At 42.8% G+C, this 24,920-nt stretch overlaps 1 protein-coding gene across 5 annotated transcripts in view; it reads right to left on the bottom strand.

Annotated features, from left to right (window-relative positions):
- The window catches only part of ANO4 (anoctamin 4), a 454,665-nt gene that overhangs the window by 410,708 nt on the left and 19,037 nt on the right, over positions 1-24,920 (bottom strand). For 4 of the 5 annotated variants that reach the window (XM_060413101.1, XM_060413102.1, XM_060413100.1 and 1 more), the window contains exon 3: positions 14,895-15,146. In XM_060413101.1, the coding sequence (XP_060269084.1) occupies positions 14,895-15,146 (252 nt within the window). Of the gene's footprint in view, positions 1-14,894; positions 15,147-24,920 lie in introns of those variants that run through there. The other variant, XM_060413104.1, reaches the window with a different exon arrangement.

Genomic DNA, 24,920 nt, shown 5'->3' with positions numbered 1-24,920 from the left:
AGCCTCAAATGAGTTTACTAATACTTATCCATAGTGGGTTAAACAGTACTCTCTAAAAATATCTACCCACCTAGGACCTCAGAATTTGAACTTATTTGGAATAAGGGTCTTAACCAATGTAATTAAGGCAAGGATCTTGAGATGAGATCACCCTGGAGTAAAATAGGCCCTGAGTCCAGCGACAGTGTCCTTACAAGAGACAGAAAGGAGACACACACACACACACACACACTCGCTCGCTCGCTCACTCACTCACTCACTCACTCTGGAAGAGCAAGGTAAAGACTGTTCCCTAGAGCTTTCAGAGGGAAGATCATCCTGCTGCCATCTTGATTTCAAACTTCTGGCCTCCAGAATTGAGGGAGAATAAATGTCTCTTGTTTTATGCCACTTAAGTTTGTGGCTACTTGTTGCAGCAATCCTGGGAAACCAATACACTCCTTTACAGGGTCAGTGTGAACATCAAGTGAGATAATGAAGGTTAAAACACATTGTGAACTGTTAAGAGGCATGTAAGTGGCAGCTATCATTATTGAATCAAAATTGGGGAGAGTAAGACATCTCCTGTGGGAAACCAAATTCCAGACCTGGCCCTAAGGACACACAGCCAGCAGCTCTTGCCAGAGAGGACAGAATGCTGTCGCCTGACTCCTTGCCTTGCCTGCTCCAGACCGCCTCACTCCACTTGTACTTTGTACCTTTGAGGAGGATTCGTGTGTCAGCTGGTGCAGAAAGAAGGCACCCATCTGCTCCCCAACACCAGTCACGTGGCAAGCATCACACACTGAGGCCACCATCTGTGCTAACAATTCGGTTCCAAGTACAGTTCAATGTCAGCCCTACTCTCTTCCTGAATGATCCAGGACCAAGGGCAGGTGACTCTGGGGCCAGAGTCTCTCCATGAAGAGCATTCTGGGTCAGGCACTTCCAGGCAGATTAAGCCTAGGGTGAAGGAGGAAGAGCTCACTGCAAGGCCCTCCACAGCCAACCTCTGATCCAAAGGGTCTCACTCAGGACATTTTCAGGCATGATGTAATGTTCCCAATACTTTCTGGCCTTTCCTTTTTAAGGGGAGCTTTGATCATTGATATGATTTTCCTTTATATTAAAGGTTGCGCTAGTGGTAAAGAATGCACCTGCCAATGCAGGAGACACAAGAGGCGCAGATTCGATTCCTGGGTTGGGAAGATACCCTGCAGCAGGAAATGGCAACCCACTCCTGTGTTCTTGCCTAGATAATCCCATGGACATAGGAGACTCGAGGGTTATGTTCCACAGGAGTCACAAAGAGTCGAACACCACTGAAGCAACTGAGCATGCACTTATATTCAAAGCTGTAGTCCTTGAGAGAGAGGAGAAAATAGATTGATCAAAGTAGTTGGGTAAGAAGTAGAATAGGGCAAAAAGGATATTATCATTGATAGTATCAAGAAAAGAGTTTGGAGATGCTCGAGGGAAGTATCCAGACAAAAGTGACAAGGTTTGAATCAAGACAGGGAGCGTGAACAGGGATAGATTCAACATGGTTTACTGCAGGGACGTGAAGAACAGAAGAGAAAAGTCTAGGATTATTCTAGGGTTTTGGCTTGGACAACTGGGTACAGTCACCAAGACAGAAAATACAGAAGGAAAAGGTGAATTTGAGATAAAAAGGGGGGGTTGTGGCTGAGTTGGGGTACCTGTGAGACATTTACATGAATATTTCTAAAAAAGTCAGAAAAGGTCAGGCGGGAGGTTTGAGCCTACAGATCAACAAACCAGACTACAAACCAGGAAGGGCAGATGGAGTAAAAGGGCAGACTGTGTTATTTATTAAATAAATTTACTAAATGTATTAAATTTTCTAAATATCAATTAAATATATTGATATTTAAGGGATAGAGAGAAGGTCTAGTGAAGGAGAAGAACAGACATGGAATAGAACCCAAGGCTTGAAGGGCTCCATGGAGATCTCTCAAGAGCTGCACATTCCCCACTGAAAGGGAGAAGGATTAGGATGGGAAAATATTTACTAGGTTTGGCAATTAGGAGGTCATTGATGATTGATATATCCCATGCAAGGGTGGGTAGAGATGCCAGATGAAGAGGAAAGGGAAGAAAGGGGTGAAAAGAGAAGAGAATGAAAGCAGGCTTGTCTTTGGAATTTGGAGGAAAAGGGGTAGTAGCTAGAGGGCACTCTAGAGTTAGGAGTTGGGTTTTGCTTGTTTTGTTGGTATTTTCGGTTTGTTCACTTCTGTTATAGAGAATTGGGGTTTGTCTTAGTTTATAGGATTTAGGACTTGAGTGAATGTAGACACTAGTTGGAGAGAAGATGATGAAGTCCCTGAAGAGGCCAATGGGACAGGATCCACTATTATTAAGAGCAGACAGAGACCTAGTGAGGGGTGTGAAGAAGAAAGTGATGAGATGAGTGTATTCTAGTGAATTATAACCACATGTGAAATTATTTTCTCTGCTGGAAGCTCCAAAGAGGCAAGGACCCTACTTTTCATTTTTACATCCACACCATTTTCCACAATGGCAAGCATAGGCAGTGCTCAGTACATTTTGGATGAATTAAGGATGTGCATAACTGGATTTATGATCATGAAAATAGTAGTAATTATGTGCAGCCCTCTTCTAAGGACTTAAAGTTGATTCACTCTGAATTCTTACAAAACCATTTGATGTAGGCAATCTCATCCCTGCTCTATTTTAAAAGATGCATAGCAAATAAGTGATTAGAGCATATTGAAAACTTACAATTTTTCTGGCTATTCTTGTGTTTCAGCCAAACAATAAAAGTACTTCTTAGTACAACTGAATCTATATAGCAATTTTTTCCTCAAGATATGGGGCAGATTTTTTTTAAAGCTCAACTATTGAATGTGGGGGAAGGGAGAAGAGTCATCATCTAATTTCTTGTTCTCCTGTCTCTTATTAAGTCTTGGGCTTTCTGGTCAATGTTCATTCCATCATTAAATCACATTATAAAATAATAAGATGTATTCTATACCAATTAAAGTGATACCTCTAGTTTCATCCTGAATCTTCACTATACTTTTTATATAGGAAGGCTGCAAAATGTTAGTTTAGGACACAAAATACTGAAATCTTGGCCCTAAGAGTAAATGAGGAAAACAACACAAAAGCATTTTCTGTAGCAGCCTATACTATATTAAAATTCAAGGATAATAATACAAGCCATAAACTTCTTGAACAGAGAGGGGCTCCCTGACATTGATATTACGGACGACTTTTTTGGATCTGACATCAGAAGCAAAAAAAAAAAAAAATTACAATGGGAAAAAAGAGATTACAATTATAACGTTAACTGCACAGCAAAAGAAACCATCAATTACATAAAAAGGAAAGCTCCTGAATGGGAGAAAATATTTGCAAATGATATATCCAGGAAGGGATTAATATTCAAAATATTAAAAGAACTCATACAACTCAAAAGAAAAAAATATTATTAAAAAGGTAGGCAGAGGAACTGAGTAGACATTTTCCCAAGGACAACATACAAATGGTCAACAGGTTCATGAGAAGGTGGTCAACATTACTAGTCAGGAAAATGTAAATCAAAACCACAATGAGATAGCCATTCTAACACATATGAGGCATCACCAAAAAGACAAAGCAGTAACAAGTATTGGTGAGGATGTGGAAAAAAAGATACACTGATCAGAATGTAAGTTGGTGCAGCCTCTACAGAGAACAGTACGGAGAGTCCTCAAAAGTTTAAAAATCAAATTACTGAACAATCCAGCTATTCTACTCCCAGGTATTTGCCCAAGGAAAATAGACTACTTCCAAAAGATATCTGTACTCCCATGTTCATTGCAGCATTATTCACAATAGCCAAGATATGGAAACAACGTAAGAGTCCATCAATAGAGGAATGGATATAGATGTGGTATGCATGTAAAACAGAATATTATACAGTCGTTAGAAAGAAGGATCCTAGCATCTGCAATATGGATGGACCTTGACGGAATTATTAAGTGAGATAAAATATACTATATAAGCTCACTTACCTGCAGAATTTTTTAATGAATTAAAATGAATTTATAGAAACAGAACAGATAAGTGGTTGCCAGAGGCAGAGGGTGGGGGCAAATGGATAAAGATGGTCAAAAGATACCAACTTCCAGTTATAAAAAATAAAGTCTGGGGAGGTACAGTAAATGACTAGAGTTAACACTACAGCAGTCCCCCTTTCTCATGGTTTCAGTCACCAGTAGTCAACCTCGGTCCAAAACAGACCTCACACACACCAGCAAAAAAAAAATTACCTCTGTCACCTTACTGTGGTTTCAGAGGATCTGAGGTACTACTATCTTATATAGATCAATGCCATTCAAATTATACGTTGCAATCATTGGTAGACAATGGCAGCAATTTAACGGATCAATACCCACTTTGGGGGGAAAAAGAATGCATATCAGAGTACATAACACATGAGGATAAGTGTTACGTCTTGAAACATTTTTTTCAGATGTGAGAGAGAAGAAGAAAAAGTGGTAGAGGTAGTGGATCACAATATGAAAACGTTTGTCACTCTAGGTAACGGCAAAACACACACACACTGCAAAAACCACCTGAAAGCCACAAGCTAAGACAAGGCAGTGGAACAGCATTTTACAACTCACTAAACACAGCATCCAGAGAAGGCAATGGCACCCGACTCCAGTACTCTTGCCTGGGAAATCCGATGGACGGGGTAGCCTGGTGGGCTACAGTCCATGCGGTCGCTAAGAGTCGGACACGACTGAGCAACTTCACTTTCATTTTTCACTTTCATGCACTGGAGAAGGAAATGGCAACCCACTCCAGTGTTCTTGCCTGGAGAATCCCAGGGACAGAGGAGCCTGGTGGGCTTCCGTCTATGGGGTCGCACAGAGTCGGACACGACTGACGCGACTTAGCAGCAGCAGCAGCAGCAAACACAGCATCCAAGCCCAGACCAGGAAATCGGAGGAGCGAGGTAAGGAAAGAGAGAAGGAATCAGTGGGCCGGAGCAGTTAATAGAAACAGCCACTTTGCTAAAATCCTCACATTTTAGGATTAACAAACTCTTCGTCTATTTGATCTCATTTGAGTCTTATACCAGTATCATTTTACAGATGAAGCAATGAAAGCTCAAAGAAGGTAAGTCCTTGGGTGAGGGTACCATGCTACGTGACTGAGCTGGGAGGGGAAGCCAGGTCTTCAGCCTCCTGGCTGCCCACATTCTCAGTATAACTTCACCGGCTCCAATACATCCTTGAGATCTCTCAATCTACTGTCACTCTTGAGTGACCTGTTTTCAAAACTAAATAAACCCCACTTGAAATACCCTCTGATTTTGTTTTGGTTTTGTTTGTTTCGGCGAATTGGTGCTGAGCCCGCTGTTGGAGCCTGGATCCCACAGCGCTGCCCAGGCGAGCGCGCGGGCCGCGGGGCTCCAGCTCCGCCTCCGCGTTACCTGCGTGCGCCTGCGCCTTTCGGGCTCCCGGCTCCGGGCGCCTTGGCGCTAGCTCTTCCCGGCAGCGGCAGACACCGCCTCCGTGGAGCCCGCAGCTCGTCGCGCCCTGTCCGCCGCGGAGCCCAGCCCACATGCCCCAGTCAGTGACTGCGCATCTCCCGCCAGCATCGCCCACGCGGAATCCCTAATTGTACTTTTTCCCGCCTTCACTGAGCTAATCAGATTTTCTTATTTGTGATTATTTAATATCTGTTTAATCCACTAGCTTGCTTCACCGTCATTCCAAAAAGAAAGGAGCCCTGTGTCCTAATGCAGTACTTGGCCCACTCAGTACTAGCCACTCAGGAAACAGCTGTTGAATAAATGGACACCACCTCGGATGAGAAAAGCGAAGGCAATTCGCCCATTCTCCAGTTACAGCCATAAACCAGCTAGCTGTATTATTTTGCTGAGAAGAAACCGCCGTAGAAAACTTCCCAACTCCTACCCTCTTAACCAGGCACACAGTCGTCAGAATGGTGCCCCTTTGTTGGAGGGAAATATTACTGGGTGAGCCTGAATCTGGGTGCTCAGAAAATCTGCCCCATGCATCACGACCTCCTCCACCACAGAATTCAAAGCATAGATGCTCTATGCGTTCCCGACTTTCAAAATAACTTACAAGTCAGTTGCTGTCCAAAAACCCACTGGATGAACTCTGATGAACCACATCTCAAAAACCCTAACCTACTTCAACTCCGGACTCAGTTAAACAAACAAATGGCATTCATCGCCTCCCACCCCAGCTGACTTACCATACCCGTGGCTTGAGAAATCCACTGTGCAGCCAACTTGCTTTCCCCCTTTATAACTTCTTAATTTCTTCATTTCAATCAGCTGATGGAGCAGAGGCTGTAGTGAGCCCTGACATTCCTCCAGCTGCTGTAAGTATTGGTGCTGATGGCGTTCAGCTGAGTTTCTCTGTCTTTGGGGCCTTACCCTCCAAGAGAATTTCTCAAGGTCACACCCCTTTCCTGTAGCAGGTTGCCTCCAGGCAGTGATGAAAGGTACAAAAGCCCCATTGTGGGACAATTCTGAAGGCCAGCCTGCTCCAGATTACCCTATATGATGCGTTGAAGCCTGTGTATATCATCACAGTCCAAATCCCCGCTCTACCTAGCCCTACTCCATTCCCCTTCCATCCTCACTGACCACATCCAGAAATACATTCATACACATTCATCTCAAGGGTTCTCCCCAATAAACTCCTTACATGTCCATCTCTAGCTCGGAATCTACTTCCCAGGAAACCCAAATCAAGCGAATAACCGCCACCCTCCCCACCCTCCCCCGGGCCAAGCAGTACTGTGGTTCTTGAGGGGTTTTTTGTATCTAAACCATGTATACAAAAAAATTAGAACATTAGAACACATTACCACACTGGTCAAGGCTATGGTTTTTCCTGTGGTCATGTATGGATGTGAGAGTTGGACTGTGAAGAAGGCTAAGCACCAAAGAATCGATGCTTTGGAACTGTGGTGTTGGAGAAGACTCTTGAGAGTCCCTTGGACTGCAAGGAGATCCAACCAGTCCATTCTGAAGGAGATCAGCCCTGGGATTTCTTTGGAAGGAATAATGCTAAAGCTGAAACTCCAGTACTTTGGCCACCTCATGCGAAGAGCTGACTCACTGGAAAAGACTTTGATGCTGGGAGGGATTGGGGGTAGGAGGAGAAGGGGACGACAGAGGATGAGATGGCTGGATGGCATCACTGACTTGATGGACGTGAGTCTGAGTAAACTCCAGGAGTTGGTGATGGACAGGGAGGCCTGGCGTGCTGCGATTAATGGGGTCGCAGAATTGGACACGACTGAGTGACTGAACTGAACTGAACCACACTGGTCAATCATTTTCCCAAAACATGGTATAAGCAGACCTCCCACTTATAACTGGTGGTGAAGCAAATGTCTTTCTGGAGTGCTGTTCTGGGAACTCAGAGGCATGTTTTGATAAAAACCAAGATTTCCAAGGATCTTTAAAAAGATCCCTTTCCTTCACAGCACCTGCCTGCTCATCACTAGACTATACTATACATTTTTGGGTGTGATTTTGTTATCTGCATCTCACACTAAATCACAAGCTCCACAGCAGTCATACAGGAGCTTGTCAGAAAAGCAGGATGTCACCCTCAACCCCCACCGACTGAATGAGAATCTTCAGTTTAACATCTCCAAGTGATCTGTATTCACATTAAAGTTTGAGAGAACTGGCCTAAACAATAAAGTTTCAGTAATATAGTTCAACTTATCTGGAAGCACATACAATATCCACTTACTCACATACCACATCTATTAATCACCAAGATGTGCTGAAGCTACCTCCAAACTATCCCTTAGATGTGCCCCTTTTGGATTATATTGCTTAATCCCAGTTCAAGCCTTCTTATCTCTAGAGGACCACATGCCAGGTAGCAAGAATCCAGATGACTGGATGAATGGATGAGTTTATTGGAGCATTTTAGTGCCTTTTGATTCTAAAATATATCATCCTTTGCAAACCAGATTTAATACAGTTTTAAATCAGGTTTTTCAGTTCCATGTATCAGAAATCCTCCAGAAACTTCATAGCTGCATCATTTAATTGACTTTGTTCTCATGTGCCATTAATCATTCCCTGATTCACCGATGCTTTCAATCTTCTAAAACTAAATAACCACTACACCTGGAGAAGGGATTAACGGGATTGTGCTAGAATCAGAAGTTAAATGGCAGCACACGGTCTTGAATTCTGAAAAGAATGATACAGCAAATTTAAGAGAACAAGAGGAAATTAGGAAACTTGAAGAAAGCTCGGTGATTTATTTCTCTCAGCCAGTTCTCTTGTCAAATAAACATTCCCAACCATCCTCTTAGTTCTAAAATGCGGGCAGTCCCCAACTAACCTCAGTTTTTCTCAGAGAAGTGGCATACACATGGGTTAAGATTCTAGGTCCATTCACAAATATCAATTAACTCATGGAATGCCAAAAAAAGCTGAACACCAAAGTAATAGGCCCAGAGAACCCAATGACCCCATACAACATCTGCATATATAATGCATTCAGTGCTCCAGTTTGACTATAAGGACACACAACCCCTAACTGCTCTGGGATCAGTCTCCGTGCACTGCCCACTGTTTGGAATACCAGTTCCTCATGTGAACAACCTCTACTCAAATGCCTGCCCTTCTACTGTGACATCTTCTACCCAGCCAATATTCTAGAAAACCACAGATCACCTTCCAGAAAGCCAGGACAAGTGGTTTCACTTATTACAACTTCCCAACATTAGCAGGTTAACCATGATCACCTACTACATTCCATATAAACTTTACTAGGAAACATTCCATCACATACAATTAAAGTTGAATTACCCCTTCAGGGATGTTTTGACAAAAGGAAAACGTTTTAAAGACAGAGAAATAAGGGGGTAGGTACCCATTCCATTTTTGTTTTATTTTAATTTATTTACTTATTTTAACTAGAGGCTAATTACTTTACAATATTGTAATGGTTTTTGCCATATATTGACATGAATCAGCCATGGGTGTACATGTGTTCCCCATCCCATCTCTCAGGGTCATCCCAGTGCACCAGCCCTGAGCACCCTGTCTCATGCATTGAACCTGGACTGGCGATCTATTTCATATATGGTAATATACATGTTTCAATGCTAGTCTCTCAAATCATCCCACCCTCGCCTTCTCCCACAGAGTCTATAAGTCTGTTCTTTACATCTGTGTCTCTTTTGCTGTCTCGCATATATGGTCCATTCCATTTTAAATATCATATAAAATGTTCAATTAAAATGAGAGGGGAAAGAAGAAACAGCAAACAAATGCAATGAATAGAAAGCAGTAACAAAGCAGTAGATATTTACCCAGCTCTATCAATAATCACTTTAAATGTGAATGGTTTAACTATATCAGTTAAAAGACAGATCAAAAGAATGGATAAAAGCAGAAGTCCAGAGAACTGCACTGGACTTAATTAGTATAAATCAGTGGCTCTAGACTAGGGGCTTCCCTCATAGCTCAGTTGGTACAGAATCCACCTGCAATGCAGGAGACCTGGGTTCTACTCCCGGGTTGGGAAGATCCCCTGGAGAAGGGAAAGGCTACCCACTCCAGTATTTTGGCCTGGAGAATTCCATGGACTGTACAGTCCATGCGATCCCAAAGAGCTGGACACGACCGAGTGACTTTCACTTTCACTTTCTCAACTAGAGGCAATTTTAGAATCAAGAAGACATTTGGCATTGTCTGGAGATATTTCTGGTTGTCACAATCGGCATCCATCAGGTAGAAACCAGAGATGCTGCTAAACACCTACAATGCACAAGACAGTCCCCATAACAAAGAATTACTCAACCCAAAATGTCAGTGATGCCAAGGCTGAAAAATTGGTATAAGTGAACAAGAAAAGACCTATATGCAGCATGAGATACAATGTAGGAAGAGTCAAAGGACACAAAGAAACATAGAAAAAGGAAAATCAAAAGTGTGAAGGACATACTGTATCAAAGACAGTCCTGGAAATGCCATAAAGGTGGGGGCCCACTGCAAGGTCAAGGTGCAACATATAAGAAGAGAAATGCAAAGGAAGGAGGCAGTGTTAAGAATTAATGATGAACATGGGACCATGTCACATACACTGCAGATGGTTAGCAGCATTCCTGGCCTCCACCCATTCAGTTCAGTACAGTAGCTCAGGCGTGTACGACTCTTTGCTACGCCCATGGATGGCAGCATGCCAGGCTTCCCTGTCCATCACCAACTCCCAAAGCTTGCTCAAACTCATGTCCATTGAGTCAGTGATGCCACCCAACAGTCTCATCCTCTGTCTTCCCCTTCTCCTCCCACCTTCAATCTTTCCCAGCATCAGGGTCTTTTCAAAGGAGTCAGTTCTTCACATCAGGCAGCCAAAGTATTGGAGTTTCAGCTTCAGCATCAGTAGATGTTCATAATACCTTCTGCCCCATTGTGTCAACCAAAAATACCTCCAGACATTGCCAAATGTACCCATGAAATAAAATTATCCCTGGTTGAGAACTATTCTTCTAGAGAGACCTTTCTAAATTAAACATGTATTTCTTCCTCTCTTTATTTCTTTCATCTTAGTTTTTCTTCTAGGCTCAAATTCCTTCTTTTCTAAAATAGGCTCTTCAGGGGACTTCCCTAGGCTTCCAAGGGCTAAGATTCTGCACTCCCAGTGCAGGGGGCCCTGGTTCAATCCCTGTTAAGGGAACTAGATTCCACATGCTGCAACTAAAAGTTAAAATCCCACAACTACAGACCTGCCACAGTCAAATAAATAAATATTTTTTAAAATAAAAATATTTTTAAAAAATTAAATAGGCTTTACAGCCAATCTTCCAGTAGCTGTGCACTGGGTACACTTTCCCAGTCTTTCTCCAAAAATGTTCTAATGCTGACCTCCCTCTTCAATGATCACTTAGCTGGGTTCAGAATTCTGAACTGACCATTACCTCTTTCAGCACTTTGAAGATATTGATTCACTGTCTTCTGGCCTCTATCATTATCACTGGAAAGGCTTCCTCCTTAATTGTTTCTCATTCATGGTAAATCTGCTTTTCCCTCAGATTGCTAAGATTTTTCTCTTTGTCTTTTGCTGACTCACCACAATATGTTTATATGTGGATTTATTTTTGCTTATTCTGCTCGGCATTACTGTGTTTCTTGAATCAAAATATTTCTGTCTCTCAACAATTCTGGGAAACTCTCAGTGATTATCTTTTTAAAAATATTCTCTCTCTCCATTCTTTCTCTCAACAGAGATTTTCAAGTGGGAGAGGAATGGAGAGAGGGAGAAAGAGTGGAAAACAGAGGAAGAGATGAATTTGGAAAAGCTAACCCCAAGGACATAGAAGAATTAAGAAGTGGGGAGTTTCCTCTAGTAGAGATCATGAGAGCTGGAGTGAGATAATGCAATGGGGATGGAGAGGATGCTCTGAATCAGAGACATCTCTAGAGCAGACAATGAACATGTTAGTCAGCTGGCTGTGGAGGCTGATGGCAGCAGTGGGTTAAAGCATGAGAACACCCAGTGTTTGCCCTGGGGTCTGGATGGACTGTGGCACCATTAAACAGAGTAGGAAATTCGGTCTGGAAACTGCAGACACTCTCTTAGAGTTAAAGTGACTTATCTTACCTCAGAGTTTTCTTCAAACTAGCAACAGAATCAAATATATATGTGTGTATGTGTGTGTATGTATATATGTATACATAAATCAACTTTATTATTAAAAACAGGAAGGAGAGACTTTCTTGGTGGTCCAGTGGTTAAGACTCTGTACTTCCAATGCAGAGGGTATGGATTCAATCCCTGGTCGGGGAACTAAGATTCCACATGCTGCAAGATGCAGCCAGAAAGAAAAATGAAACTGGAAACTTTCACATCAAAATACTACAATTAAAATCAATAAACTGCTGTAAGAAATCAACAAATGCAATAATTAACCTATCAGTTCAGTTCAGTTCAGTCGCTCAGTCGTGTCTGACTCTGCGACGCCTCCCTGTCCATCACCATCTCCCGGAGTTCACTCAGACTCGCGTCCATTGAGTCAGTGATGCCATCCAGCCATCTCATCCTCTGTCGTCCCCTTCTCCTCCTGCCCCCAATCCCTCCCAGCATCAGAGTCTTTTCCAATGAGTCAACTCTTCGCATGAGGTGGCCAAAGTACTGGAGCTTCAGCTTTAGCATCATTCCTTCCAAAGAAATCCCAGGGTTGATCTCCTTCAGAATGGACTGGTTGGATCTCCTTGCAGTCCAAGGGACTCTCAAGAGTCTTCTCCAACACCACAGTTCAAACGCATAGCTAATCATAATTGAGACTCACAGAAGTTACACCAGAATCTATAATATTCTATTATAAAATACTACTTGCTTGTTTAATGTATCACTGTCAGCCTTACTTTGTAAATACACAAATTATTATTACTAAAAACCAGTTGCTTGTAAAAATTCAACATTTTATTGCTAACAGAAAGTTCCTAGGATTGAAGAGAAATATGGGCTTTTCATTTGTTTCTGAAAACCTACAAGTTAAAAATAGAAATCTCCTCCAAAAATCAGACTGTGAGGCTCTATGGAAAAAGAAAATGAAAAGTCAACTCAAAGGGAAACGTGATAAAATGTTAATCTGGCAGCTGCCATTTCACATTCCTCTTTGCCACAAAATGCCATAACCTCGCAGCTGCCTGGGCCAAAGGCAGCACTTTTCTTAACTTCGGACTTTACTCAACTTTTTAAAGCAGGCAGAGTCAGTTTTCAACCATGATAAATCAAAGCACAGGAGATTTCAAACATAAATATGGAAAATGTTCATACTGCAGATCATGATTTCTCTACTCTCCAACTGACCTTCAATCAGGACCACCAGAAAGATGCTCAGTTTTCCAGAGCTAATGGTATGCAAATATCCCCCAGCATCCTGCAATATCATCCAGCTACTTAACCAAAGACACTTGTGTGTCATATTTGTGACACCCCAAGGTGTGTGTGGGAAACTCAGGAATAAAAATCCCAGGAGGGAGCAGTCTGCAGAAAGCAGACACTGAAGCTTGCTTGGCTATGCCCACAGCATCCCCTGGATAGAGCCCAGGCATCTTCATTTCTAAGCAGTTGGGGACTCTGACCATTTAGTGAAGTCTGCAATCCAGGCTGCTCTTGAGCGTCTGGAAAGTCTGCGACATCAGTCTCATCTCTAGGTGGCAGCATCTGTGAATTTGTTGAGTGTCATTGTGAAATGTTGTGTGTCAACCTTTAAAAATTTATCTCCAGAACAGAAATTACGCATTGAATTTTTCCGCCTAAACCATTATCTCTAAGTGTTGTATCTGTAGGGGGAAAAAAATAGTGGCAGGATAGATTTTGCATATTTTAAACCTCCAACTCAAGACTGCTGCTGCTGCTGCTAAGTCGCTTCAGTCGTGTCTGACTCTGTGTGACCCCATAGATGGCAGCCCGCCAGGCTCCCCCGTCCCTGGGATTCTCCAGGCAAGAACACTGGAGTGGGTTGCCATTTCCTTCTCCAATACAGGAAGGTGAAAAGGGAAAGTGAAGTTGCTCAGTCGTGTCCGACTCTTAGCGACCCCATGGACTGCAGCCCATCAGGCTCCTCCATCCATGGGATTTTCCAGGCAAGAGTACTGGAGTGGGGTGCCATTGCCTTCTCCAACTCAAGACTCTAGAAATGTTTAATTAACTGGCCATTCTTGCCTAAGTAAAGCTTTCCACAACTCAAAGTATAATGGAAGCAATAAATTTCAAAGCAAGATGCTGTGAATATTCTTCTTGCCCTGACTGTATAAGTCATGAGCCCCAAAGATCACATAGATCAGTGGTCAACATTTTTTGCAAAGAGCCACACAGCAAATATTTTAGGCTTTGCAGGCCATACCATCTCTGTCACAATTACTCAACTCTGCCATTGTCACCTGAAAGCAACCAGAGACAAATGCGTAAGTGGTTGTGTCCCAATAAAGCTTTATATATGAACACTGAAATGTGAATTTCACATGTCTCAAAGATTATCATCCTTTTAATTTTTCCCAGCAGTATGGTCTGAATGTTTGTGTCCCTCCAAAATGTATACATTTGAAGTCCTAATGCCTAATATGATGGTATTAGGAGGTGGGGCCCTTGGGAAGTGCTTAGGTCATGAAGGTAAAGCCATCGTGACTGGGATTAGCATTCTTACAAAAAAGACCCCACAGAGATCCCTCACCCTTTCTGTCATATAAGGACACTACGAGAGGTCTGTGACCCAAAAAAGGGTCCTCACCCAACTATGCTGGCATCCTGATCTCAAACCTCCAGCCCCCAGACTGTGAAAAATAAATTTGCTTTTTTATGAACTACCTGATCTGTGGTCTTGTCATAGCAGCACGAACAGACTAAGATACTGACCATTTAAAACAAACTATTTTTAGTTCTTAGTTCTTGGGCTGAAAAAGAACAAGTGGCAGCCAAGATTTGGCCCATTGGCAGTGATGGGCAGACCCCTGACATAGATCAAACTGGTGGAGTATCATGTGTTGATAGCAACTGACTACCAACTTGACTGTATTCAAAACTTTCTTGAATACAAAAGTTTAATTCAAGATAGATGCCTTGTCGCTATGTAGAGGATAGAAATTAAACAAAGAAAAAGCCCTGGAATTCTAGTTCAGAGTTGATTTCCAGATGACATCATATCAAACAGGACTAATGCTTAGGTCAAATATTTCTGAACACATCTAACCTTACTTCTGATACACCCAAGGTATTTAAAGGCCAGCAAATATGGGAGAATTGTTGGAGTCCACAAGCAGAAATACAGATGCAATCCATTCAGTAGGCAAATGCATGAAGGACTCTTTAAACACACTGTGTCCTGAATCTCCATCAGAAAGCCAGCTCTGTTACCTGTTGTGTCCTGGCTCAGGGTTTCCTGACTGCTGCTGCTATAAGAAGGCACTGGAGTGATGGACAGTGAGGCTGGGCAAGACAGAGGTGTGGCCAGCTCAGTCTTACGAGTGAGGGATTGGTGATACACTGGGACGCCTGCATCTTTGGAGATGAAGAGAGGCAGATCTGATGGTAGGGTGGGTCTGCCTTGTGCGTAGGGATTTTTCCAGTGGGTGAGCCCAATTGCAACAGGTCCTGCAGCATCGTAACCTGGCGAGACAGACACATAAGGTCAGGATCAGCAATTAAAACATCACATCATCTTGCCTTTTGTATTTCCCAAAAGTCTTAGCTGTGAGTCAATAAAACACCACTTGAGATAAGGCTTCATGTTAATAATAAGCAGGCAGGAACTGTCACACTTGATGAATCCTGTTAACCAACCAATGTATGTTTATCAAGCACATACTGTGTGCTGGGTGCCCAGTCTTTGTCCTTCAGGAGCTCAGAGTCTAATAAAGGAGATAAGACTTGTGATTATAATGAAAAAATAAATGAAGGTCTATTACATTCTGGTTTCCCTAGTAGCTCAGATGGTAAAGAATCTACCTGCAATGCAACAGATCTGGGTTCGATTTCTGGGTTGGAAAGATCCCTTGGAGAAGAGAATGACAACCCACTCCAGTATTCCTGCCTGGAAAATCCCATGGACAGAGGAGCCTGGAGGGCTACTGTCCATGAGGTGGCAAAAAGTTGGACACAACTGAGCAACTAACACTTTCACTGTTATTACATTCTAGGTACTTTACAAAAAGTGACTGTAATCTTCACAGCAATTATACGAGGATGTATTGTTCAGTCACCAAGTCATATATGAGTTTTTGAGAGTCCATGGACTGCAGCATGCCAGGCTTCCCTGTCCTTCACTATCTCCTAGAGTTTGCTCAAACTCATGTTCTTTGAATCGATGATGCCATCCAACTATCTCATCCTCTGTTGCTCCCTTCTCCACTATCTCAGTTTTATAGATGAGGAAACTGAATCTTCCCTAGGCCAAGCAGCCGGTAAGTGCCAGGTCTGTCTGGCTCCAAAACCTATGTTCTTTCTCCTAAATTACAACTAACAAGAATACAAAGTGAGATGAAAGTACTAAAGTAGGACAGGAACACTCCTTAGGATTTGGGGAGACAAAGCCCTTCTCAGTAGAGGAACTAGGTCATGGAAAAGATGGCATGAACTTGGCCTTCTAGGTAAGGGTTGTAGTCTAGAACAACCAGAAGAACAGATTTATTCTGTAGCTATGTTTTGTTAGCCTACATTTTTCTTAATTTGAAGCAAAATGAAAATTGGCAACAATAAAAATCTAGAGCAGTCTCAACAAAAATCCAGCTTTCTGTTATCTCTTTAAAAATCTCTTGATTTTCAGGGCTTCCCTGGTGGTCCAGTGGTAAAGAATTTGCCTGCCAATGCAGAAGACACAGGTTCAATTCCTGGTCCGAGAAGATCCCACATGCTATGGAGCAACTAAGCCCGTGCATCACAGCTACTGAGCCTGTTCTCTGGAACGCATGCTCTGCAACAAGAAAGGCTATTAATGAGAAGCCCACACACCGCAAGGAACAGTAGCCTCTGCTAACCACCACTAGAGAAAGCCTGCATGCAGCAACAAAGACCCAGCAGAGACATAAATAAATAAATAAATATTAAAAAAAAAAAAAAACCCTCTTGATCTTCCCCTAAAGATCTAGCAATATTGGACCACATTCCCATGTGGCAACTGTCAGCTGAAGCAACCACAGAGCCACTCTATTGAAGTGGAATAAAGGAATTCCTGTCTGCCACAGTCCCCACCACTCCCTAATGCCTTATTCCCAGCCTGCTTCACTTAATTTATCTTACATGCCTGACCTCTGCAGGCCTTTGCATCTGCAGCCAAGATAGAGAATTTAGAAATACAATGTAAGTACAGTCAGAAAAAAACATAAAAATGCAAAGGTAGGTTGATGCAAGATAGCTGAGGGTCTTAAATGCCAAGGTAAGAAAATTGGATTTTACTTATTAGGCAAAACAATAGCTCTAAATAAGTTTTTGAAGTGGGGACTGGCAAAATCAAACAGACAGCAGCAAAAGCCAGAATCTGTCCCTGCTTGCTCTGGTGCTGATTCCTTCTGGGAAGCTTCCTCTGACTTCCCAAAGCTGACTTAACCAAGTAAAGAGAGGCCCTGGAAAAGGTGCTGGGTGTAGGGACTGGAGGTGTGAGGGGAGACAGTCCAAATGGGGGAGAGGGTATTGAGGGACCAAGAAAGCCCTAAATGGGGCAACAAGGGGGGAGGCCCGCCTGGATCCTGAAGACTTGGCAGTGGTGTCTGGGCAGCCCTCCCACCCTATGCGTGAAACCACGTGAGCACAGATATGTGTCAGACTGGGCTTCCCTGGTGGCTCAGTTGGTACAGAGCCTGCCTACAATGCAGGAGATCTGGGTTTGATCCCTGGGTTGGGAAGAGCCCCTGGAGAAGAGGATGGCTACCCACTCTAGTATTCTTACCTAGAGACCCCATGGACAGAGGAGCCTGGTGGGCTACAGTTCATGGGGTACAATGAGTCAGACAGGAGTGGGCAACTAACCCTTTCACTTTCATGTGCCGGACAGTCTCTGCCCATACTTCACAGCCAAGTGTTCCTTTTTTCTATGTGTCTCCCCCATGAGCTGAGCATCCCTCAAGGTCAGAGGGTATCTTAGTCATCTCTGAAACTCCCTCCCAGTGTTTCTCTATCTGGCTCTTTATCCTGGCATTCAATAGACACCCACTGTTTACAGAATTCTTCCTAGACCAGTGGCAAGGAAGTGACATAGAGGCTATGATGTAGAAGCTAAGAAAGCATTACTAAGGGATCAAACCTAAGTGTTGGCAGCAAGAAAGGAAAAGAAGTCCAGGGAGATATACAGCAATAAAATGGAAAGAAAGGAGTCTGGGCCACCGGGTGGCTTTGTCTGGCAAGATGTCAGAGAAGACTTATGGCAAACAGAAAGGAGAATTTCCTCATCCTCACAGTGGCCATCAGAAGGACTGGCCTGGCAAGGGCTGAGGAAGGTTGAGTGTGTTTTCAGACAGGAGAAGATCAAGTTTTACTGGAAATATCTATCTGGAAATGTCTGGCACTAGGCTGAAAAACAAAGGCAATGAGGATCAGGAGACATGGGACCAGAGCTGTAAATTTGGGAATCAACCACATTGAAGTAAAGGCAGATGCCAAGAAATGAACACTCTATTTCACTGTCATAAAATGATAAATCCAAAAACAAAATGATAAATCTACTAGAAGTTATGATCCTGTCTAACGCTTACTGGCAATGCACTAGGGAGCTATCAGCACCACCTCACTTAAAGCGCACAATAACCCTGTCAGGAACGTACTAATATTCCCATTTGACAGATTAGGAAACCAAGGCTAAGGGACATTATTACTTTCCCAAGGTCAATAACAACACAGAAATAACAGATTCAAGCCCAGGCTCATCGAAGACAAGTGCTCTGGTCCTCAAAGCTACCCTGTCTCGCTAAGAGCACAGGCAACAAGAAGGATTCTAGAAAAAGGAACGAGGATCTGCTTCCCCCACAAATTGCTCTGAGGTCACTTATTCATTTCCAAACAATTTTTCATAGAGGGATCTCAACGGACCAGAATTCACAAGGAAAGGGAAATGCTGACACACTTGAGAACATGCTAACTGGACTATTTGAACTCTTCTTGGTTGGTCATCTTCCTAAAAGGTGAGTAAATGGAATGTAGTGAGATGAGGGAATCCTCTGGTGAGAGCTATGGAGCCCCTGAAGATAATCACAGAAAATGCTAATTCTCAATGTTTGGAACCTCAATGGAGCCAGAGCTGCAGTGGAGGCTGAAGCAAATGCTACTGAGCCCAGGACTGCCCCCGATACTGTTTGTTGGGCTAAACCTCTGATGCAAGTGTGTTTATCTTGTGATCAGTACTCTTGGATCTCCCATAGCTCCTACAAGTGGACTGGGCCATAGAAAGGAAATTCGAGGAGGCTCCATTTAAATTGATGTTCCATTATGTTTTTATTAAAATTGTGAAATAGTATTACCTCCTACTTACATCAGAGAAGCCTTTTACAAGAAGAACAATTACAGGACCATGATTTCCCTTGTCTCATTGTTTCATTCGGAAACTCGATTAAGCACCTCTTCTTCTTTTCCTATTCCAGGCTCCTTGGAAGTCGTTATAAAGAACGGGGTGTACAATATTTATCACGCGCTGTGAAAGCATTAGACTTAAAAGTCCGAAGGAACTCTGGACTATCCACAATTTCAGTCTTTACCATTGCTTTCATAAAATGATAGCTTATTTAAAACATGCTTAATTTTGACAAAATATTGTTCACAGTCCTTTTTTAAAGTTTAGGAAATTTCCACATCATTTAATGCAGAAATGGAGTTCATTAGCAAATATATTAATTCATGTTATTGATAAAATGAGCTATAATAAGATCTATGGAATAGAACCAGACCAGCCAAAATTTAATAGCAGCAATGAAGTCAAAGTATATTGGGTGGTTGGTTGTCCAACAGCTGGTGGAGAGCTGGAGTCCAAGTGTCCAGGAGGACATTTAAGAATGTCACATTGGTAGCCTACTCACTCTCTCTTACCCATCACCTGTCTCCAGGTGGGAAGTGGGGTAGAAGCAGTGGTCCCAGCTCCCTTTGAGTTACATGTCAACATTCTCACTCAGTTCAGTTCAGTTCAGTCACTCAGTCATGTCCGACTCTTTGCGACCCCATGAATTACAGCACGCCAGGCCTCCCTGTCCATCACCAACTCCTGGAGTTCACCCAAACTCAAGTCCATAGAGTCAGTGATACCACCCAGCCATCTCATCCTCTGTCGTCCCCTTCTCCTCCTGCCCCCAATCTCTCCCAGCATCAGAGTCTTTTCCAATGAGTCAACTCTTCGCATGAGGTGGCCAAAGTACTGGAGTTTCACCTTTAGTATCAGTCCTTCCAAAGAACACCCAGGGCTGATCTCCTTCAGAATGGACTGGTTGGATCTCCTTGCAGTCCAAGGGACTCTCAAGAGTCTTCTCCCACACCACAGTTCAAAAGCATCAGTTCTTCAGCGCTCAGCTTCTTCACAGACCAACTCTCACATCCATATATGACCACAGGAAAAACCATAGCCTTGACTAGATGGACCTGTGTTGGCAAAGTAATGTCTCTGCTTTTCAATATGCTGTCTAGGTTGGTCATAACTTTTCTTCCAAGGAGTAAGCATCTTTTAATTTCATGGCTGCAGTCACCATCTGCAGTGATTTTGGAGCCCCCAAAAATAAAGTCTGACACTGTTTCCACTGTTTCCTCATCTATTTGCCATGAACTGATGGGACCAGATGCCATGATCTTCATTTTCTGAATGTTGAGCCTTAAGCCAACTTTTTCACTCTCCTCTTTCACTTTCATCAAGAGGCTTTTGAGTTCCTCTTCACTTTCTGCCATAAGGGTGGTGTCATCTGCATATCTGAGGTGATTGATATTTCTCCCGGCAATCTTGATTCCAGCTTGTGCTTCTTCCAGCCCAGCGTTTCTCATGATGCACTCTGCATAGAACTTAAATAAGCAGGGTGACAATATACAGCCTTGACGTACTCCTTTTCCTACTTGGAACGAGGCTGTTGTTCCATGTCCAGTTCTAACTGCTGCTTCCTGACCTGCATACAGATTTCTCAAGAGGAGGGTCAGGTGGTCTGGTATCCCCATCTCTTTCAGAATTTTCCACGGTTTATTGTGATCCCACAGTCAAAGGCTTTGGCATAGTCAATAAAGCAGAAATAGATGTTTTTCTGGAACTCTCTTGCTTTTTCCATGATCCAGCGGATGTTGGCAATTTGATCTCTGGTTCCTCTGCCTTTTCTAAAACCAGCTTGAACATCACGAAGTTCATGGTTCACGTATTGCTGAAGCCTGGCTTGGAGAATTTTGAGCATTACTTTACTAACATGTGAGATGAGTGCAATTGTGCGGTAATTTGAGCATTCCTTGGCATTGCCTTTCTTTGGCATTGGAATAAAAACTGACCTTTTCCAGTCCTGTGGCCACTGCTGAGTTTTCCAAATTTGCTGGCATATTGAGTGCAGCACTTTCACAGCATCATCTTTCACGATTTGAAAGAGCTCAACTGGAATTCCATCACCTCCACTAGCTTTGTTCGTAGTGATGCTTTCCCAGGCCCACTTGACTTCACATTCCAGGATGTCTGGCTCTAGGTGAGTGATCACACCATCATGATTATCTGGGTCATGAAGATCTTTTTTGTACAGTGCTTCTGTGTATTCTTGCCACCTCTTCTTAATATCTTCTGCTTCTGTTAGGTCCATACCATTTCTGTCCTTTATCAAGCCCATCTTTGCATGAATTATTCCCTTGGTATCTCTAATTTTCTTGAAGAGATCTCTAGTCTTTCCCATTCTGTTGTTTTCCTCTATTTCTTTGCATTGTTCACTGAGGAAGGCTTTTTTATCTCTTCTTGCTATTCTTTGGAACTCTGCATTCAGATGCTTATATCTTTCCTTTTCTCCTTTGCTTTTAGCTTCTCTTCTTTTCACAGCTATTTGTAAGGCCTCGCCAGACAGCCATTTTGCTTTTTTGCATTTCTTTTCCACGGGGTTGGTCTTGATCCCTGTCTTCTGTACAATGTCATGAACCTTCATCCATAGTTCATCAGGCACTCTATCTATCTGATCTAGGCCCTTAAATCTATTTCTCACTTCCACTGTATAATCATAAGGGATTTGATTTAGGTCATACCTGAATGGTTTAGTGGTTTTCCCTACTTTCCTCAATTTAAGTCTGAATTTGGCAATAAGGAGTTCATGATCTGAGCCACAGTCAGCTCCTGGTCTTGTTTTTGCTGACTGTATAGAACTTCTCCATCTTTGGCTGCAAAGAATATAATCAATCTGATTTTGGTGTTGACCATCTGGTGATGTCCATGTGTAGAGTCTTCTCTTGTGTTGTTGGAAGAGTGTGTGTGCTATGACCAGTGCATTTTCTTGACAAAACTCTATTACACTTTGCCCTGCTTCATTCCATATTCTAAGACCAAATTTGCCTGTTACCCCAGGTGTTTCTTAACTTCCTACTTTTGCTTTCCAGTCCCCTATAATGAAAAGGACATCTTTTTTGGGTGTTAGTTCTAAAAGGTCTTGTAGGTCTTCATAGAACCATTCAATTTCAGCTTCTTCAGTGTTACTGGTTGGGCATAGACTTGGATTACTGTGATATTGAATGGTTTGCCTTGGAAGCAAACAGAGATCATTCTGTTGTTTTTGAGATTGCATCCAATCTCAACATTCTCACTCACTAGCCCCCAAATCCTAAAAAGAGACATGTAAGGAACACTCAAAATTATAGACAGTCTTGAGAAAAAAACATGATGTTAATTAACTTTAAAATTCTTAAATCTCTCATACATGGTAAAATGAGCATTTACTAAAAATATAAGGAATTTTAAAAGGGTCTCACAGAAAAGTAGATGATTTTCAGGAGTCATTTTTTCTGTGGATTGGATATTTTGGCAATTCTTTTGTCAAGACATAGGTTCCTACAAAAAAACTACATTAATAGGAAGTCCAGAAGTGTGCTGTTTTCTTAAATGGAATTCCCTCACAGATGAGACACTTGAAGTGCAGGAGATGAAAGAAAACAAAAAGACCTCTAAAGAGAAAAAAACAAAACAAAACAACTGCTAGGTGACTCAGAGACGTCCTCCCTCCAGTACTGAGTATAAAGTTGTTAATTATTTGCTATTTTTACTATAAATATTTTTAAAGCATTTGTACCGGACAGAGTGTGGGCAGTGGACATGGTCTGATCCCTGTGCAGAATCCATCCCCCATCCCATCCTCCCACAGAATCAAACTTTGTTTGGGAATTCATCCCACCTACACACAGCCCAGTGACTAAGGGCAGGCAGATCTAGCCCTCTCCCACCTCCACCTGGTCAAGGATGGGTCTAAAGATGATCTTATCTCCTTTGTCAGGGATTGGATGAAGGGTGGTCATGTGACCTAATCCCACCCAATGAGAGAAGCAGACCCTGCAAGGGAAAATTTCAGCTCCTCAAGGGCATGCCTGAGGAAGGCTCTGCCGCTCCTTTCCCTCTGATCACTATTGTGTCTCAGTGCAATTCCTGGACCATCTGGCTGCCACCACAGAGAGAGATTCTCCCAGGAAGGCAAATGGAAGAAGGTCTTTCACCATATCATTGAGCAGCTTAATCAACCAGTCCTCCCAACAGACCTTCCTGTTAAGTGAAATAATATTGGGTTGGCCCAAAAGTTCATTCAGGGTTTTTGTAAGAGTGTTAATTTTCCTTATGGGTTCAGCTGGTTTGAGTTTGTTGAAACAGAAGCAACATTTAAGGGCCCATCACCTGGGGGTGTCATACCCACCTCTTCTTCAGAGGTGAGTACCTAGGTAAGAACCTGTCATATGGACTGACTTGGCAGAACGGTGGGTAAGAATCCACCTGCTAATGCAGGGGACACAGGTTTGATCCCTGGTCCAGGAAGATCCCACGTGCTTCAGAGCAACTAAGCCTGTGCGCCACTAGGGCCTGGGAGCCGCGACTACTGAAGCCAGGCACCTAGAACCTGTGCTCCACAACAAGAGAAGCCGCTGCAGAGAGAAGCCTGTGCACGGCAACGAGCAGTAGCCTCCGCTCTCTGAAGCTAAAGAAAAGCCTGCACAGCCACAAAGACCCATCACAGCCAAAATATATTAATAGTGATAATTTTTTTAAAGACCCTGTTACATTGTTTTATAACTGTTACATGAGTTTCTGAGGGCTACCGTAACAAAAAGGCCACAAACTAGGTGGCTTAAAAAAAAAAAAAAAAAAGGAAAGAAATTTATCCTCTTACAGTTTTAGAGCTAGAAATCTGGAATCAAGATTTTGGCAGGGCTGTGCTCTCTCTGAAGTCTCTAGGAGAAAATCTGTTGTTTGCATTTTTCTTAGCCTCTGATGTTGCTGGCGATCCTTGAAGTTCCTTGACTTGTAGACACGACTCTAATCTTTGCCTCTTATATATGTCTCGTGTGTCTCTTCTCTGCTTACAAAGACACCAGTCACATTGAATTAGAAGCCCCACCCTAAGTGCATATGTGAAGTGAGGTCGCTAAGTCGTGTTTGACTCTTTGTGACCCCATGGACTATAGCGTGCCAGGATCCTCCATCCATGGGATTTTCCAGGCAAGAATACTGGAGTGGGTTGCCATTTCCTTCTCCAGGAGATCTTCCCGACCCAGGGATTGAACCCGGGTTTCCCACATTGTAGGCAAACGCTTTACTGTCTGAGCCACCAGGGAAGTTAATGTGACCTCATCCTAACTTGGTTACATCTGTACACACCCTATTTTCAAATAAGGTCAATTCACAGGTACGAGGTTAAAGTTTCAATCTATCTTTGGAGAAACAAATTCAGTTCATAACACCCTGACATGGTGGCCACAGTTGACTAGAACCATGGCAATTTCACAAGAGTGACGTCCAAAGGGAGTTGGATTACCTGGGCTCAAATCCCAGCTCTTACCACCCACGTGTTCTTTCTTTCTTACTTTTTAAGAACTCTGTTTTCTCATCTGTAAAATGGAGAAAATAACAGCATCCATCTCATGGGATTGTTGTGAGGATTAAATGGGTACATACAGGAAAAGCGCCTAGAACAGCACTTGGCACAGTAAGCTCCCATACGGTTTTCACCATTTACCCCTCCATGTTCACTGATGAGTGTCTTAAGGGACATCTCTACTCACAGTTCATTACTCCTTATTCAAAGCCCTGTAACCTGGCTTCCCTCCCATCATCCGCTGACATGGCTCTGGGGATGTTACCAGGCTAGATGTCTAACTTTAACCTTCCTCAGTCTCCCCTTCTAGAAATTCTCTGGGCTTTTCAAGAAATGTGCTCCTTAGGTCTTCCTATTACTGATATTGTTTCTATCCTAGCTGTACTTCCCCCAAAGAGTA

This window comes from Ovis aries, chromosome 3 (genome assembly GCF_016772045.2).
Source record: "Ovis aries strain OAR_USU_Benz2616 breed Rambouillet chromosome 3, ARS-UI_Ramb_v3.0, whole genome shotgun sequence".
NCBI classification, from domain to species: Eukaryota; Metazoa; Chordata; class Mammalia; order Artiodactyla; family Bovidae; genus Ovis; species Ovis aries.
This window is presented reverse-complemented; position numbering and strand designations above follow the sequence as displayed.